General features: G+C 33.2%; 1 protein-coding gene across 2 annotated transcripts in view; it reads right to left on the bottom strand.

The window, feature by feature from the left end:
* Positions 1–19,361, bottom strand: part of LOC111052848 (tubulin alpha chain, testis-specific) — a 78,380-nt gene that overhangs the window by 24,996 nt on the left and 34,023 nt on the right. Inside the window, exon 2 of one of the 2 annotated variants that reach the window (XM_022339649.2) lies at positions 3,615–3,629. The exons of the other annotated variant lie outside the window; for it this stretch is intronic. Coding sequence (XP_022195341.1) covers positions 3,615–3,629 — 15 coding nt within the window. The remainder of the gene's footprint in view (positions 1–3,614; positions 3,630–19,361) is intronic. 2 annotated transcript variants of the gene reach the window in all.

Genomic DNA, 19,361 nt, shown 5'->3' on the forward strand with positions numbered 1-19,361 from the left:
TCATTAAATAATATTGTCAGAGTCAAAATACAATCAAATAAATCTAAAGATCCGCGATCAGAGGGGAGGTGATAGAAAAGTAGCAGGTGAAAGTTAGTGGAAAATTATGAGCTGCAGTAGTGAAAATGAATAATAAAGCAAGATAAATTCCGCAGTAATAATCAATGTAATCACTTCACTCAGACGTTGATGGAGCTGCAAACTACAAGGCAATAGGGAAAGCATTCTTTTAGCGAAAATCATATAGGCCTACAGACAGATATACCTTTTTCTACTATCTTACCATGTAGCCCAATATATTTTTCATTTTTGGGGGAAAATCATGGACATCTCATGATAATAAGAGTGATAGAAGAATAGGAAAAAATCCTGGAATTAAAAAATGCTGTAGTCTGTAAATCCAATCAAAATAAACTATATATTATTATCAGTTGCATTTATGAATATGCATGCAGGTAGCGGGTGAACGTTCAAAAAGCCTATGAAGTGAATCTCAGGGAACAATATCAATCTGTAATTTCAAGTAGAACGCGGTAGAGATCGCAATGTTTATAGTTTTGAAGTTCGTTTACAATCATCCGACAATGATAGCTTACAGGACTAAAACTTGATCTAGGAGAACCTCTGTAATAAAACTTCTGAACTAAATGAGCAAATTATACGTCTTTGTAATGAGAAAATGATTGAGAGAATGTAGTATCGTATCGCACTGCTTCATGGAAATCAATCATCCCTTCAGAATAATATCAATCTTAAATATTATGGTACCGTAGACCAGGGGTCTCCAACCTTTTCCATCCAAGGGCCACATTGTTAATTCTAGGGAGGCTTAAAGGGCCAATAAAAAGGATGTACGTGGAATTTGACTTGTGGGCCACAGACCACGAGGGATTTAGGGGGTGTAAAATTATTATATTTCCATTAAGATAATATGAAGAGTTTTAAGTAGGTTTAATTAAAACACAGGAAGGAACAAACCAATTCATTTCATTTCAATACAAAGTCGAATTTATTGAGTGTAAAAAGGTCATAAGAAAACTTGATAATGCATGAGCTTAGAAAGTTAAACAAAATATGATTACTTTTTTTCAATAGTAATAAGACAACTTGTGGTTTCCGTGCTGGTCGATCATGCATCGATAACCTATTCTATATCAAACATCTGATGGAGAAAAAATTACAGAGAGGAAGAGAGCTTCATGTTTGGTTTTGGATCTGAAAAAAGATAGTGTTCCAGTGAATAAGATATGGGAAGCTCTCAAAAAAGCGAGAATTAGTACTCCCCTCATCAATGCCATAAAAACTCTTTACAAGGATAGCAGTAGCAGGATAAAGATTGGAAACCAGCTGTCAGAAGAGTTTACTGTAAATAAAGGCCTTAGACAGGGTTGCCCTATCTCACCGACGCTTTTCAAGATATACGTAAGCCAAGCCTTGGAGGGGTGGTCACGCAAGTGTAGAAGTATGGGTGTACTACTAAATGAAGAAAATATATATACTCTACTATTTGCAGATGACCAGGTCCTCCTAGCTGAAGATGAAGAGGATATGTCATATATGACAAGGCAACTCATAGAGGAGTATAAAAAATGGGGCCTGGAAATCAGTGACGAGAAATCGCAATATATGGTGGTTGGAGGAGAAGGAAATTCATTGAACATTGACGACACCACGGAAATTGCAAATGTCAAAGAATGCCGGTACTTAGGTATGACAATAAAAGATGATGGACGGGATGAGAGAGAGAGATTGGATACAGGATTGCAAAGGAGAGAGTTTTAACCAGGAAGCTACATTCAATACTTTGGACGGATGATATATCTGAAAGAGTAAAGAAACAGGTTTTCAAAACAATTGTGATGAGCTGTGTAACTTATGGGGCGGAAGTATGGGCATTAACCAAGAGACTAAAACAAAGATTATTGGCTATGGAGATGAATTACTGGAGGAGATGTTGCCAGCTGACCTTGAGAGATAGGGTGAGAAATGAGGTTATAAGGAAGAAAATGGAATTGGACAGGTCAGTGGTGGATGAGGTGGAGGAGAAACAACTGCAGTGGTACGGACATCTCAGAAGAATGAGCCCCAGTCGCATACCAAGGAAGGTATATGAGTGGATTCCGGCTGAGAGGAGGAAACGAGGACGACCACGAACGGTTTGGCAGCAAAACATAGAAGAGGCCATGGAGAGCAGGGGCATCCAACAAGACGTATGGAGACATAGAGGCAGATGGCGTGTTGAGTGCGGGAAACGGCCGGGAAGGCTGTAAAAACCCGCGTATTAGGTATTAGGATAAGACAACTTGACAATACTCGAATTTACAAAAAGTTACCATGCTAAAAGAGAATACTTATTTTTAGTGAGAAGATTGCATTCGTTTTCCACTCAAAATGTCCGCCAATTTAGGAACTTTGTGGTTCCAAACATTAAAATTTATTTCAAATGTTCATCTGATAAGGAAGATTTGTATTTGGATTTAACAAACTTCATTTTTGAAAATGTCTGCTCACAATAAATTGTAGGGAGATCCAAAAAGAGAAAACATAGCTTCAGCATGGTTTTTATGTTTTTGAAGTCTTTTTCTGTGAGAGAACTGTAAAATGGAAGTAGGTTACCTTCTTTGTGTAAATATATATTTTAAAAAATCTGTTGCAATAACTCTTGGCGGGCCGGACAAAATGCCCGCGGGCCGTAGGTTGGAGAGCCCTGCCGTAGACTTCTGAGTTTTAATTTTTGAGAATAGTCATGATTACAATTTTGTTAAAAGAACTGACATAGAATTATTTATAGCGATGTTTAGAAATAGTATGTACCATTTTTTCACTTCGACAATGACAATAATTAATCAATCTTTTCATCAACTCTATCCACGATTTTATCGACAACTCCACTTGTTTGGAAATCACGTCTAGTTGGTTTGAAGCTCGCCTAAATTTGGCCCATCAATGACTACTATCATCTTCCCACCCATTCAAAAGCCTAAAGCATCAAACGCAACAAATATGAATCATGATGTTTGAAGTTTGTATGAATTGTAGAAAAATTAACTGAAGGTAAATAATAAAATTAAGATCGTGTGACCTGGCTGGCTCAGGTCTGGTGTGAAAGTTTTCAGGTCGTAACTGATCAATAATTTCAGGGCCGCTGACATGACCTAGCGATTGCTTTATAGGCAGCCGGGACCGCCGATAACGTGTCCATCCGAAACACGGGAGTGGCCCGAGATAAAATTAACACCTTTAAGTAGAGGGAGCAATGGAAGTCAATTTCAAGTGAATTCATTCCTAATTAATAATCATAGTAGGTACCGGTACCGGAAATATGTAGCGAATGGATTGGAAAAAAATACCTATTTGGAGAATTTCATCAGGGTCTGTTACTACGTTATAGCCTACCAAAAAATGTCCTATGTAACTACTCATACAACGATTTTTAGTGTTAGTTTCTATTCGTTTTCAGTGCAAGCTCTGTATGTGGTCTAATTTTAATAAAATAGTGTTTTAAAAAACACTAAAGTGTAGTAAAAAATTTAGTGTTTTCAGTTAAGTGTCAGTATAGTTCTCTATGTTAGATACACTAGATGGCGAATTTTTATTAACGTTCATCAACTCACCCCTTGCTCTTTCTTCTGTGGTTTATAAGCAAAATAGAAGCGGATTGTAGGTTTCCACGTCCAAGTTGAAACAAAAAGAATATTTCAATGAGAAGAAAATTTATTGATTCATTCAAATTTTGACGGCAGGGCGATTGATAATTGAATATTCAATCTATAATTAGTTAATAATATTCGGGCTTCAGAATGTTAGTAGTGATCTCTCCAACTCAACAACCTGTCATTCTGAAAACTAAATTTTTGAAGACAAAGTTTAAGTCTAAATTCCTTGGTCAATCATCGAAAGTTAATAGTTCTTGAGTATAATTATATTGTGGTTCAATTCACGTAGTTGTTTCAAAAGGATCTACTAATTGTAACAGAGCTTGAAAATATATATTAGATACGGTAATACCAACTTTTCATGGAACTAATTCATGACCATGTCATCACGCAACCAGATTGGGTAAAGTTGGGATTTTGAATCTCATAATTGAGTTTGAGTTTGAGTTTAAAAGTTTAGAATTGATTTTTTTCTGCTTCAGTACTTTTGAGCTGATTATCTGGAATTTTTAATCGCCCTGCCGTATACTCTTGATATTTTTTCTACTAATCTGATGATACATAATATCATATCATTCAAGTTATTAGTTATTTATTATCAAATGTCATTTTTATACATCTACCAAGTCCATTACAAACATTAGAGACTTTTAATATATTTGGTGGAGTGAGTGAAATTTACAGTTCAGTGATCAATTCTTTCCACATTGAGACGATCTAAAAATCAATATCTTGAAATATTTTCCAAACAAATTACATGAGAGGAAATATTGAATTCAAAATTAGGGTGTCAAAACACACTTGGTAGATGACAGACATAATAAAAATTAGAAGCTCATGTGAGTATATTTTCCTACAAAAAATGACAATGTATCATATGCACGCTTTTCAAAAAAATATTATTGAATGTGCACTTTTTCGTGCAATTAACAAGGTGTTTTAAATTGTGAACTACAATGCTTTTAAAAATTATGAGAGGTAATTTATTTATTTCAGTGACTTTACAAGATTTGATCGCGATAACTTGTGTTAATTTTTAGAGTGTCAGATGCTGTTAAGACTCAGGAACTATATTGTATAAGTTAGTTCAAGACATTGTTATTCCGCTGTATTAAATTTAAGAACATTCAGAAATTATATATCATATGAAATACTGAGATTTTTCAATATCAAATCTAATGATATTCTTGGCTGAATTTTAGAGATGGAAGTATTGCAAATTGCGTAATCTTCTCATAATGCCCTAAATTATATACGAAATAAGATGCGATACTTTTAATAACTTTTGAAGAGGTTTACAAATTAATATTTTACAGATAGAAATGTTTTTTGTTCTACAATTTCAATTATAGAGTGCTATAAATTAGGATTGTTATTGTTACAGTGATCATTCTCTTCACACTGGAGTGTAATAGTGTTTTTACAGTGGATTATCAAAGACATAATTTTTTCAATAATTCTCAAATTACGAAAATAGAAGCTTAAGTTTGAACATGAGAATTATAGAGCTTATATACACTTTCGACTGAAAATTGACCGGAGTTCGGAGTTCTTGAATGATCTAAGGAGAATTAGAAAGATTATTTGAGAGAGAAATAGTACAAGGTATCCTTAGTTTTCTCTCCCGATCTGTGTTTCATTGAAAAAAATAATAAATAAATAATTCAATTTTTAATATTTGAAAAGCTTCAACAATCCAGCGAGGTACGGTACTTTTTAAGTGTTATTCATCAATTTCATTCTTATTCCACCATTTCGTATTTGTAAATTATGAATTTTGTAGCTGTACAGGGTATGAATTTTGAAATAATAGTTTCATACCATTGTTAACGAGATTTCCAAGCGTTAGCACGGGCTGTATTACATTACCTTATCAAGGTTTCTTTATATATTATTTTTCATATCATTTCAAGAGTAGCTCATTATTATAACTAGTATTCTACTGATATCTGATAACCAAGGTAATCTATCTCAAATTGGCCCACATTTGGTAATGAAAAGTAGCCTACACAGGGACAATAAAGTCACTTCAAACGTTGAGTATTAGTTCATCTAATGTGTTTTTGATATTTGTGTGCGAACTCAGTTTTAGTTGCTGTGATATTTATATAATTCCAATGAAAGCTCCTGTACATTATTTGTTTAATTGTTTATTTGTGTTGTTTGTGTAATTTGTAGCCTATTATTTATGTTCCTTTGTAATTTTTCAGCTACTGACGTTGTTATAACATTGTTCAATGTTTTCGGCAATAAAGATTTTGATTTGATTTGATCTACCTACTCATAACTTCTGGTGTTAGTCTCGGTATGATTAAAAAAATAATTTTTATGACCTTATTATATCAATTTCTGATGTGAACAGGGCAGATGTTCACCCTTTTTGGCAAAAACATGGCTTCCGTTAGGGTATCATTTGAGAAAAGGGTGTCATATTCCAGGATATGCATTTCACCGTCATATTATTTAGTAATTCTTCAGTTGATACTTATTAGAAATCTTTGAATCTAAAATTTTAAGTGTTAATCATCGTAGATTCGACTCCAGGGGTCGTCTTTAAACCAGAGAATATGAGCATTTATTTTATTATATTTTTATTTTATTTGTCCATTCATTGTAAATAACACTATAATTACAATATAGTTATGAAATAGCATGTAAGAACACTTAATTCATCTGTGAAATTTTCAGTTCAATATTATCATCAAAATTTTTATAGTTCTTGCTTTTTAAATGTGATTTTATGTTTGAAAATAGTTTTCTTGATTTTAAAATTCATAAAATAGGAACTCATGAAGTGAAAGTGCAAATTTTTAGTGAGAAAAATGAAGAACCCAAGACATAACCTATAAACTTGAGTGTTGATAGGAAATGACATTGGGTAATACGGCAAGGCAGAACATCCGAAAGGATCTCTCTGCCGATAAAAGCCATAAGAGTAAATAAATAAATGTAAGAACATTATATTCTTGCATACTCTCTGCTGTAAACCAGCGTTCATTAATATGTACGTGGATAAAAACATGTAATCTAATCTGATATCCTCAGTCTTTCTCTCAAACATGCTCTCTCTCTCGCGCGCTCTCTTTCTTTCGCAGAGCAAGATGATTTTACAAATTGATATACGTGTGAATATGATTCACGAAATTGATACTTGTGTTACTGCTTACGAGTGAATTAATACTGGAATATCGATGCCGCCGTATATCACAATAGAGGGATCTACTGACTTATTGGAGGAACGGTTTATCATTTTGAAAATCCTTGCTTATCGTAAAAGAGGATACAAATTTGAATATCATATTATATTCTATTTCATTATGATATCGAGAACCAAGTACTTCTCTGGATGCAAAGGTCGAGCCAGCATCAATCACAATGAGATAGAAGAGAGAGACAGAGGGGTCGATTGCCAAAAAATTCTCATATCAACTGAATACTAAATTTACAAATCCCATTGATTAGTTGGGGAAGTTCACTAGTTATAAGATCAAACATCAAACTGGAATAATAATACAGTATGAAAAATATCCTATACTATTAAATGAGCAACTTCTGTTTATATGTTTGGGTGTTTAGATGTTTGTATTTCACCGGATCTCGAAAACGGCTCTAACGATTCTCACGAAATTCAGAACATAGGTTTATAATATAAAGATTCGATTGCACTAGGTCTCATCCATGGGAAAACTGGCTGAAGGACATTAAAATGATAATTATTATTCATCCTTGGGAAAACAGCTGATAATAATTATTTCGTTGTCTGTTGGTGATGGAAGTGAGTGAGCGAGTGTGGAACTGTGTCAAAATTATGACTCAGCTGTTGAACTTTTGTAATCATTCAATCAGGTACTTAGTGCCAGTTGCAAAAAAGCAGAGTTATTTTCAATCCTGATTAATTCCAGTAGATCCATCTTTTTTAAATGGTCTTCTCTGATTTGGTTCACGTGAAGTTAAGGATTAAAGTTTAACCGGCTTTTGTGCAACTGGTCCTTTGTGAGGGAAATTTATGCATTCCTCTGGGAATGAATCTCAATTTACTGTGATTAGATACAAGATTTCTGTATGAATGTTATTATAATTTCCTCTTTCGTAATAAATTTTTTATGCTATTGTAATCCAGAGCGAAGCTCGGTCCCCGATATTTGAACTTATAAGGAGAACAAAAAATCCAAAAATTTTCATTGGTGAAGCACTTTTTGCGCAATTTTAGTAAACTTTTTGACTTATGAATTCTAGACGACTTCTAGACTTTTTTAAATTAACAAAATATTCAATCTCAATTATAAAAATGTATTATTCAATCATTGAAAAATATTATTTCTTGACAGATAAAATATAATTGTTTATTTTAAACAAGAATAACCAGTGCCAACATCACATCAGATAATATACCAGTATCAACACAATCCTCTATGGAAGGCAATGGCAAGGCAGAGAATCGGCAACGCTGTTCTCCTATCTTTTTCCACTGCCATTATAACGTGGACCTCAATATATATTTATTTCCTATCCTAGATTGTTGAGAAGCTCAATTATCCTGTATGGAAGGCTAATTCCATACAATACCAGTATCAACACTATCCTCTATGGAAGGCAATGGCAAGGCAGAGAATCGGCAACTCTGTTCTCCTATCTTTTTCCACTGCCATTATAACGTGGACCTCACTATATTTTTATTTCCTATCCTAGACGGTTGAGAAGGTCCAAGAACGTAACGGGAAATAGGAGCTGATGTCACAGACGCTTTGTCGTGGCGACACGCTTGCTTGCCGTCCTCTCAGACTAGACTTCATCAAATTGTTTTGGCCAATTCGTCACGCGGCTGCTATGCATCGATTGGAGATGGCTTTCCGACAAACAACCAACAGCCACGCAACCGCTCGAAAATATTCACCTCTGTCTTCGGATAAAAAGTGCTTCTCCACTGATGGAAATAAATTGGAAATTGCATTTACAATTTACAGCATTTAATTTGGTGTATACTACTAATTTATAAATACTTTAAATGTGTAAATGAATTTCATGAATTTGTATTATGTTTTGTGAATAAAAAGCTATTTGATTTGATTTGAATTGGGATTTTCGTTTAATAATAATTATTGCTTCAGCTTCTCTACTGTTATCGGAAACTATATGTTCAGCTATGCATATTCATGAACAACAATGAAGCAAATTATTGCAAATTTATAGCAAATCAAACTGATAAAGGCATTATTCTTATTTTATTATAATAAAACTTCTATCAAACCATTATTTTATTGTCAGTGAGTGTAGATCAGAAGAAAAGGATTATTCTTGAATATCTCGTTTTATAATGATCTAGCCTTGAAGTTGAGATGATGATTATGATAATAATCATCTATTGACACAGAATTTTCAATTAGGTCTACTTTTCTGTTGCGTGTTGTTCCTACATAGTATAGCCTATAGTGAGGTCCACGTTATAATGGCAGTGGAGAAAGGTAGGAGAACAACGTTGCCGATTCTCTGCCTTGCCATTGCCTTCCATAGAGGATAGTATTGATACTGGTATTTTATGGAATTAGCCTTCCATACAGAATAATTGACCTTCTGAACTATCTAGGACAGGAAAGTGAGGTCCACGTTATAATGGCAGTGGAGAAAGGTAGGAGAACAACGTTACCGATCCTCCGTCTTGTCAATGCCTTCTATAGACGGTAGCTGATACAGGTTTATTGATGTAATATTAATTGTTCATTCTCGTTTAAAATCATCAATTATATTCTCCAATGTTGTTTTCCATCACGAACTGCTTATTATTAAATCCCTTTTTGCTATTAAAAAGAACGACTAGAAGTCAGATTGTTACAATACATGAATCAATCACTCACTGTGACAACGAGATCTTTCGGCAGGTCCGCCATCTTCATGGTTTGAAATAATCAATTATATTTTATTAAGCAAGAAACTATATTTATCAATAATTTCATAATGAATTTTCATAATTGAGATGAAATATTTTGTTAATTGATTCTTAATTCTAGATTGTTAAAAGAAGATCTGGCAACAAAGAAAAGAGATAACGCTATCGGCTTTGTTGAATGATAGACAATGATAGCAATACCATTGCTAATCAAACACTGCCATTATAACGTGGACTTCACTATAGGGTAAATGCTTGAGTATGGGTAATGGGAAAAATTATGATGAGAGGTGAGTCGACCTACAGCTTTAGGTGGGTTCCAAACCATCGGCTATTCAAATCTCTTGAAGCTCTATTGTTTACTCTGACCAATTCCGAAAAACATGGTCTACTACAGAACTTTGAAATTTGTTGAATGCTTTAGCCTGTGCTCTTAATGATACCTGGTTCTATTTCGGATAAGAAACTTTATTATAATCAGCAAACCGTCATTCCATTGTTTAAACTTGATTAAACGCATAGCAATTCGTAATGAATGAAAAAATTGAAGACTTAAACTTTGAGGTTTCGAAAAATAAACGAAATTAAGTTACTGTAGTGTTGATCTAAACACAGAAATTAGTAAAAAGTAAAGTAAATTCGTATGGCTTTTGTGGGGAATCCCTTGCGGGAAGGTCCCACCGCCCAATTTCACAGAAATTAGTGAACTCACTGAATAAATTTTTAATGAATGACACTGATGATGCCAAATAGAAATTTTCATACGAATAAATTGATTGAGATAAAGGGAAATTTCAGGATTTATTTTCTTATCAAATTCGATAATTGAATAGGGTAATTTTCTACGTAAAACTTGAAATCAGCCATTTGGAAAATCATCAACCTGATTTAAAAATCATAAACCAGATAGACTTTTAGTCAAAGAGTTCTCACTCTCAACAAATATTTATTTATTTCCATCGTTTTTCAACAAGAAGGTAAGTTATCTAATATCTATCAGGAGCCTTAAGAAAATTGTACATCAACTTGCATGATATGCTCACTCTCAACAAATTAATTCTTATTTTAACTATCTTTCAACAAGAATTTATCTAATATCTATCAGAAGCCTTCTGAAAATTGTACATCAACTTGCATGATATGCTCACTCTCAACAAATATTTTTTTATTTCCATCATCTTTCAACAAGAAGTTATCTAATATCTATCAGAAGCCTTCTGAAAATTGTTCATCAACTTGCATGATATGCTCACTCTCAACAAATATTTTTTTTCTATTTCCACCATCTTTCAACAAGAAGTTATCTAATATCATTCTATCAGAAGCCTTCCGAGAATTATAATAATAATTTGTTTCATCTTTCTGATCAACCGAGATACAAAATTTTTAGTATAATGTATATTTGGACTGTAAATTTTTGTGATCTTTATAAAAGTGTTTTCATAACCTCATTTGGACTATTTTTATCAAAATTAGGGAGAGGAACAGTTTTGGGTTTATCCTGTTGATTCTCTCCCAATCATTAATTTGATGTTGTGATTAAGGAATGTAATAAATAATGTAATGTAATTACTCATCAACTTGCATGATATGCTCACTCTCAACAAATCATTTCTTTATTTCAACCATCTTTCAACAAGAAGCTATCTAATATCTATCAGAAGCCTTCCGAGAATTGTTCATCAACTCGCTTGACGTGACACAGGGTGGATGTATACTACATATATTTACTACAACCTAGTTGCCTGTGAACTAAAATTCCCGCAAGTTGGAATGTTCCCCCTGACCCACTAGATGGAAATCGAGCAATCGTTTCATGGGAAGCAGCAAATCATGTCACGAATTGCACAGAGGTGTTATTTCTATCCATTGCGGCCATTTTCCGTGCATTTTAAACTTGAAATGACCCAAATGCGTGCAGTCAGCTGAGACTGGGAGCTACAGCTAAGCCGGGATTTTGACAGTGTCTTCCTTGAAACTACACTCAATTGATCTGAATCTAGATAAAGCAATAATGAGCGTGCCCTCAAAACCTATTCACGAGACTATACTAGAACTGTCAGTATTGAAGGAATGGGAAGCATACATGTTGTTGATGGGGAAAACTGTCAGTTTAAAGTGAATCTCACTACAGCTCTATAGCCAGTGCATGGGGCGGTTCCTGAGTCATGAATTATAAGACCATCAGTGTCCACCCAATAAGCTATTGTATCAACGTCTTTAATCAGCACAGGAGAAAACTTTCAACAAACGATTTTTTGTGTGCATGAAACAAACTTATTTTCTTAACCATATTGGTCTCTAGTACCATCACCCATTTTTCCCTAGGCTTTGTTAATGAATTAACTTTGCAATAACTTTTAGGACCGGTTTCCGAGCTCGGGATTTAGCTACGTTCTAGACTTTAAACAACTGGAGTCAGAAAATTGGCTTTCCGAAACGGGACGTAATCGTAGTCTTCAATTTTTTCGAACGAAAAATTTTTTTTGACGAAATGAAACATTCCTAAATAATTCAAAATAGCTAAAACTTCATACTATTTTCTCTTTTATTCTATTTTGTGTTCAATTTTCTAGATTTTCGAAGTTAAATTTAAACGTGACTTTGATTATGACTAGTCATGTTTAAATTGTTTTTCAAAGTCACGTTTAAATTTAACTTCGAAAATCTAAAAAATTGAACACAAAATAGAATAAAGAGAAAATAGTATAAAGTTTTAGCTATTTTGAATTATTTAGGAATGTTTCATTTAGTCAAGTAAAAACGTTTCCAATTATAGAAATGAGAAAATAAAGATCTATTTTGCTGCAACTATTTACTGCGACTACGCCCCGTTTTGGAAAGCCAATTTTCTGACTCCAGCTGTTTAAAGTCTAGAATTTACCTAATCCCGAGCTATAGGAAACCGGCCCTTGAATTGGTTTTCGAGAACCCATATACTGTAGCTACAAGGAATACCAGTTTTTCCACATGGTGGTTTGACCTGATATTTTTCGATTTTGAAATTGTGTTCGTCCGCAGAATACCTTTGCTCTTCTTAGTGAACTCCCCCTTTTATAGTGAGGTCCACGTTATAATAATATTGCAATGGAGAAAGATAGGAGAACAGCGTTGCCAATTCTCTCTGCCTTGCCACTGCCTTCTATAGAATATAGCTGATACCGATATATCTGATGGAATATCAACTGTTCATTCTTGTTAAAAATGATCAATTAATTTTATTTGTCAAGAAATCTTAATATTTTTCAATGATTCAATAATGAATTTTCATAATTGAGATTGAATATTTTGTTGACCAACTATATTTCTATATTGTGAAAAACGATCTGGAAACGTTGCAGAGCTAAAAAAGGATGGTGCTATCTGCTTTGTCGAATGATAATCGAGGATGGCAACACCAATGTTAATCAAATACTGTCATCATAACACTTAATCTTGGTCCGATCCTCACTGTCACTATACAACAAAAGTCAAATGAGTTGGATAAAATTTCATGAACTCAAACTTGCTCTAATCTAATCAAACTTTCATCGGGATCTAAACTCCATAATTTTATTTTGGAATTTGAATAGAAAAAAATAGAATTGCTAATAGAATTGAAATAGAATATAGTTAATAAAATTGATCTGTTACTGATTTATGACTTTTTATATTTGGAAGCATTAACACTACTTCTAACATTTTTTATTCTATAGGAAACATTGTATACTTTTCATGATGAGGGATCTTTCGATTTGAATAAGCTATATCCGTTCATCAGGTCTAGCCTTTCAATGATTAGGGCAATGAACCTTTTCAAGAATAAACATGGATCAAGTCAAGTGGTATTCTGTTAGTCTCTTCTTTCGTCTGTTCAACGTCACTACTGGGCTTCAAGAGTCTGCATTGTGTGTTGTGAGTCTCATGCTTGAATGAATAAATTTGATCAAGAAGAGAATTTCTATTCATTGTTGTAATTAATATTCCCTCTATTGTTTATTGTTGTTGAAACTGATATATATCCACCTGATATAAATGGGATTGATTGATTGATTGAGTACTTTATTTATGTAGATTACAATATATAATGTCTTATACACTTATATACAATAGCTTACAATACAGCAAAATTATAGATGAATTTACATGATATAGACTAAGAAAATAATTATTGAACTGTATATGATATGAAAAGCAATTTGTAATATAATAACTATAGATAATAATTATATTGTTATGCATCTACATAAATTGGCGGAGCTTTGGACATATCAATGTCCATTCTTCGGAAAGAATATTAAAAATATCCTCCCCACTAACTCTACCAAAAACGGAGGGAGAATTCTTCATGTGAGGAGAGAGGCCATTTTTCAGCTTGGATCATGAGGTGTTCATTAAAGTTTAAAATGCTCCGACACAGTATACATACAGTATGGAAACTCTGCTAGTACGCTGGTGCAAAAATCCGCCATCTTGTTAGGAAGAGCCCCATTGTAATAAAGTAGTATTAATGGGAGGTTCGGATCACTTTGTTGATCCGGATCAATTGATCTCGTTCACTCCCGCGAGCCAATCAGAAGACCAGGATTGGAACTTCCTAAGGTCACGTGACGTGTCTAGTATTTGTGCCATGTAAAAAGCATTGGTTAGATAGGCGTTTTATTGACAGTTTCCATTCTGTACCTATTCTGTGGCTCCGATTCGAGCTTCCACCGAGCGAACAATTCCCTGGATAGACCCAACTACCTCATCTTACTAAAAATATAGAAATAATTAATATTTTTTAGGCACACTCTTGAATAATTGATAAGTAAAATTATAAAAATTTTGATTGATACCTAAACTCCAAATTATGAAAAATGATAAAGTCGAAGAAATGAGAATTCACAGGAAATGAAATAGAGTTTGCTTTCTATATATGGGAGATTCATGCATAATGAGATTTGTTAGTGGTAGCATTCTTCAGTTCTGACATGTCGTAATTCATATTTCAATAACTTGGATGAGAGATGAAAATATTTTACTTTCTCCTTCCATCTAGCAGCCTGCAAACTAAATTGAAATCTATTGGTAGCTCACTTTGATTGATAAAAAATATAATATTGAGATTCACAGGAAAATATAACATTTATTAGTCAAGAGCATAATTCAACATTCAACTCAAATTAGTATAGAATGTATGAATTTATTTTGAAATAAAATATGTAAATCTATATAATAAGAGAGAGTAGGGTTGTGTTTGTTCGTGTGTTCGTTTGTTCGTTTGTTCGCATCAAAACATGTCAACTTGTGGATTGCATACCGGAAAAACGGGAATGATTTAGATCTCCAAATTTTGAACATAGATACTAAAAATATCAATCTCGTGCACCTGGAAGCCCAAATTTCAATTTTCCTTCTAGATTTTTCAGAATTAATGTTCAAATTCATCTATGCTACCGTAGGCTACCTAAAGTTTCATAGCCCAAAGTGTGTCTATTTATGAGCAGGTTATAAGACTATCATTTACGAACGTCTATGTAGCGCAGCGGTAAAAGGCCTGCTAACGGAGCGATGGTTCCTCCCTCGGTTCGAATCCCCCCGAGGCTTCCCATTTTTTTGTTCTTAATTTTTTCCCTCGAAACGTATTATTATCAATTATTTTTTGAAGGAATTTGTTTTCATTACTATTGAACTTGAATTTTATCAAATAATGATTTTTAATGTAAAATTTTGCCACCAGTTCAAATGAATTGTACATAGTCTTCATGCTGTAGGCCTGTAATTGAATTTCATAAGAAAAACATGAATAGATCACAATAAAATAAGAAATAATTTATATTCTTCAGTTATAATGTACTAACAGACACGAATTCCCAGTGAAACGAGTATTTTAGGTATTTTGTTTGGAATTGGGAAAACAAAAGGCTGCCTGATTCAAATTGAGGAGGATCCTAATCGAACTAAAATTTATTGATGTATTGGAAAAATCAATATGATTCTGTGAGGTTTCCAAGTATCATGTATTCTTCAGTTTTCTATACTATAATAAAGGAAAGAACTGGCTTATACACGTAAGGAATAGGGAATTATGTTTGACGCTTCATCACGTCTGAAATATACTAAACTGATTAATTTGAAATTTTGCATATAGACTCTTCATTAACCGAGGATGGTTATAGGTCTATTTTCAAATTTCGATTTTTTATTACGTCAAGTTTTCATGTTGCAGTTTTAAAATAGACCCTTGCGAAGGACGGGTTACCTACTAGTAATATTATAATAGCGTAACAATGGCTCAGTCTCCCGACTTGGCATACACAACAGGATAAAGTAAGGGCTTGGCTCAAGACAGTGTATCTTTTGTTTGTTTGTGATCTCTTCAGTAATAATTGTTGGCGTCAGAGCTTGATTGTATAGTATTACGGCCCACTGAATGCCTGAATAGCCTTTACAAAACCTCCAAAACATGATACTCAAAAACCCATCAGCCGAAAGTCATGTCATAAATCAATTAACTGCTAATAAAAATTATTGTTGCGTTCATGAAGTTCAACGTTCAAGTTTTATACTAGTCAAGACAATGTTTTTTAAACTCAATCAAGCTGGAACTTCAACCTCCAGTGTTTAAAAGGAAGGAAGAATCATTCCAGAAGGTAGGCTAACCCAATTTTAAAGTAATAGACTAGCGGAAATGTAACTTCGTTAAATTTACTTTATGCATGTACCAAGATGAGAATTTCGACGAGTTTTTATTCATTTCTGAATTAATTATAACTTTACTTTGTTGTAGTTTTGACACTGTGAAATCACTTCGCTTATAAGGGCTACTTGATTCAAATAAGAACGATATAAAATCTTTTAGTACCCTTTTATTAAAAACGTTAAAATATTTAACGTTAAAATAGTTGAAATATTTAAAATGTTTAAACGTCTAGTTTCGACCATTGGTCATTTTCAAGTGATTTTCCGGTTGAATTTCGTTTTACTTGGAAAACTAGTCGTTTAAGTATTTTAAAGTTTTTAATAAAAGGGTAGGCCTACTAAAAGTTTTTATATTGTTTTTATTTTTTTGACACTGTGTATCTTTGTGAAAACACTTCCTTTTTAAGATGAAATACTACAAAACAAAGTTATTATATAGTTTATCTCTTTCCTGTATAGGGCTACTTGTAATATAAATATAAAGAAAATAAATTATAATTATTTCTTATTTATTTAATTTATTTTCTTTATATTTATTATATAGTGTTTCGTCATGGAAAACAACATCAATTTTATAACATGATTGGAGATAAATCAACGATTCCGCGTCATTTTCAACTTCGAAGAAATAGAAATACACAAATCTTGACTTGAATGGAGAGAATGGGGTCAATGGAAGTGATTATTTATTCACCCAGGTCACTTCCAGAAATTATTCACGAGGAAATGAACGATTTATTTATTGAATCTTCAATTAATTTCTTCCTCGACCAAAAATGTGGACAGTGGGAGGTTTATTTAGCATACGCCATACGCCTCTGACAATTTGTTTACTCTAATTCTTATCAGTGGAAGCTCAGTGATAATAGCCTTCCTGTAGGCCTGTGTGTAGGGATTTTTCTACAGTCTACATGCAACACATAAATCCGTTATTGGTGTTGTTGACACATATTGTGGTAAAAATTTCAAAGTGGAATTTGAGTCACTCTTCATCCTACAATATTTCAAATATTACTTGTTTTGCCAAATTGAACAACACTTTTCTATAAAAATCTTACAGTACTTCACACTCATATCATAGAGAGAAAACAACATAGGGAAAAGACAACATAAAATGATATCCCATGGTATAGGGAATTTATGTTCCAAATTTCACTATTAACTCAATCCGATATTCCTAATTTTGTTAAGCTATGTCTCTCATACTATGCCGTTCTTACACCCTCACCCGGCCAAACCAGTAATAATAGATAGAAGTCGACAGTAATCGACTTGTGTTAACGAAAAATTGGCTTGAAATTTGGAACATAATTTACCTATAGATACTATGGGAATCCTTCTACTAAAAAGTATTATAAAATACCTTCTTCTATGGTTCTACTGAGCTACGATTTCGTTCAAAAAACTTACTATATAATCATATAATCATAAAATCACTAGCACATTCAAGTAATATCACTATTCAAAGTTATTCAAAACAATTTTTTAAGAAGTTTTTTAAAGAATTCAAATTTTACTTGTTTTCAATGATCAAAGTTATACTAATCACGTTCAAAAATAATCTCATTTTCAAACTATTAAATTCACCCCAATAATGATAAAAATTCAATCTTTTACTAATTTAAAACTCATAGTGCCGGTTGTACAAAAACTTGTTAAATCTTAATCATGATTAATTGCCATGAGAACCAATCAGAGCAGGTTTTTCTAAGGAGAAGGCATCACTGATTGGTTATCGTTGGATTCAATAGGGATTGAAAGTTAACAGACTTTTGTGCAACCGAGTGATAGATTTGTAATATGCTAATCACGTTTGTGAGGAGTGGTCACGAAATAGAAGGATTAGTACTCCACCCACTATGAATGCCTTAGAAGATCCGAAATACGTGTAGTCATTGTCTACATTCGGATACTACATTATAGTTTCATGGCGCCATCTCCCAAATCGTAAACAATAGTATTATACTATGTGTATTAGAAACAATGCCTTTATAAACTACCATAGAGAAACAATAGCGTAAGTAGATATCCCATGGTATAGGGAATTTATGTTCCAAATTTCACTATTAACTCAATCCGATATTCCTAATTTTGTTAAGCTATGTCTCTCATACTATGCCGTTCTTACACCCTCACCCGGCCAAACCAGTAATAATAGATAGAAGTCGACAGTAATCGACTTGTGTTAACGAAAAATTGGCTTGAAATTTGGAACATAATTTACCTATAGATACTATGGGAATCCTTCTACTAAAAAGTATTATAAAATACCTTCTTCTATGGTTCTACTGAGCTACGATTTCGTTCAAAAAACTTACTATATAATCATATAATCATAAAATCACTAGCACATTCAAGTAATATCACTATTCAAAGTTATTCAAAACAATTTTTTAAGAAGTTTTTTAAAGAATTCAAATTTTACTTGTTTTCAATGATCAAAGTTATACTAATCACGTTCAAAAATAATCTCATTTTCAAACTATTAAATTCACCCCAATAATGATAAAAATTCAATCTTTTACTAATTTAAAACTCATAGTGCCGGTTGTACAAAAACTTGTTAAATCTTAATCATGATTAATTGCCATGAGAACCAATCAGAGCAGGTTTTTCTAAGGAGAAGGCATCACTGATTGGTTATCGTTGGATTCAATAGGGATTGAAAGTTAACAGACTTTTGTGCAACCGAGTGATAGATTTGTAATATGCTAATCACGTTTGTGAGGAGTGGTCACGAAATAGAAGGATTAGTACTCCACCCACTATGAATGCCTTAGAAGATCCGAAATACGTGTAGTCATTGTCTACATTCGGATACTACATTATAGTTTCATGGCGCCATCTCCCAAATCGTAAACAATAGTATTATACTATGTGTATTAGAAACAATGCCTTTATAAACTACCATAGAGAAACAATAGCGTAAGTAGATATCCCATGGTATAGGGCGTTTATGTCACAAGTTTTACAGTTATCCCAAGCCGATAGTTCACATAGTTCTTTCCTATGCAGCTGTGTGACGCTGGTAGTCTCTTAAATTGTGCCGTTCTTACACTATCACCCCAACAAAGCAGTAAAAATTGACAATAATCGACAGTAATCGGCTTGAGATAACAGTAAAAGTTGCGACATAAATTCCCTATACCATGGGATAT

The sequence above is a fragment of the Nilaparvata lugens genome, chromosome 2 (assembly GCF_014356525.2).
Source record: "Nilaparvata lugens isolate BPH chromosome 2, ASM1435652v1, whole genome shotgun sequence".
NCBI lineage: Eukaryota > Metazoa > Arthropoda > Insecta > Hemiptera > Delphacidae > Nilaparvata > Nilaparvata lugens.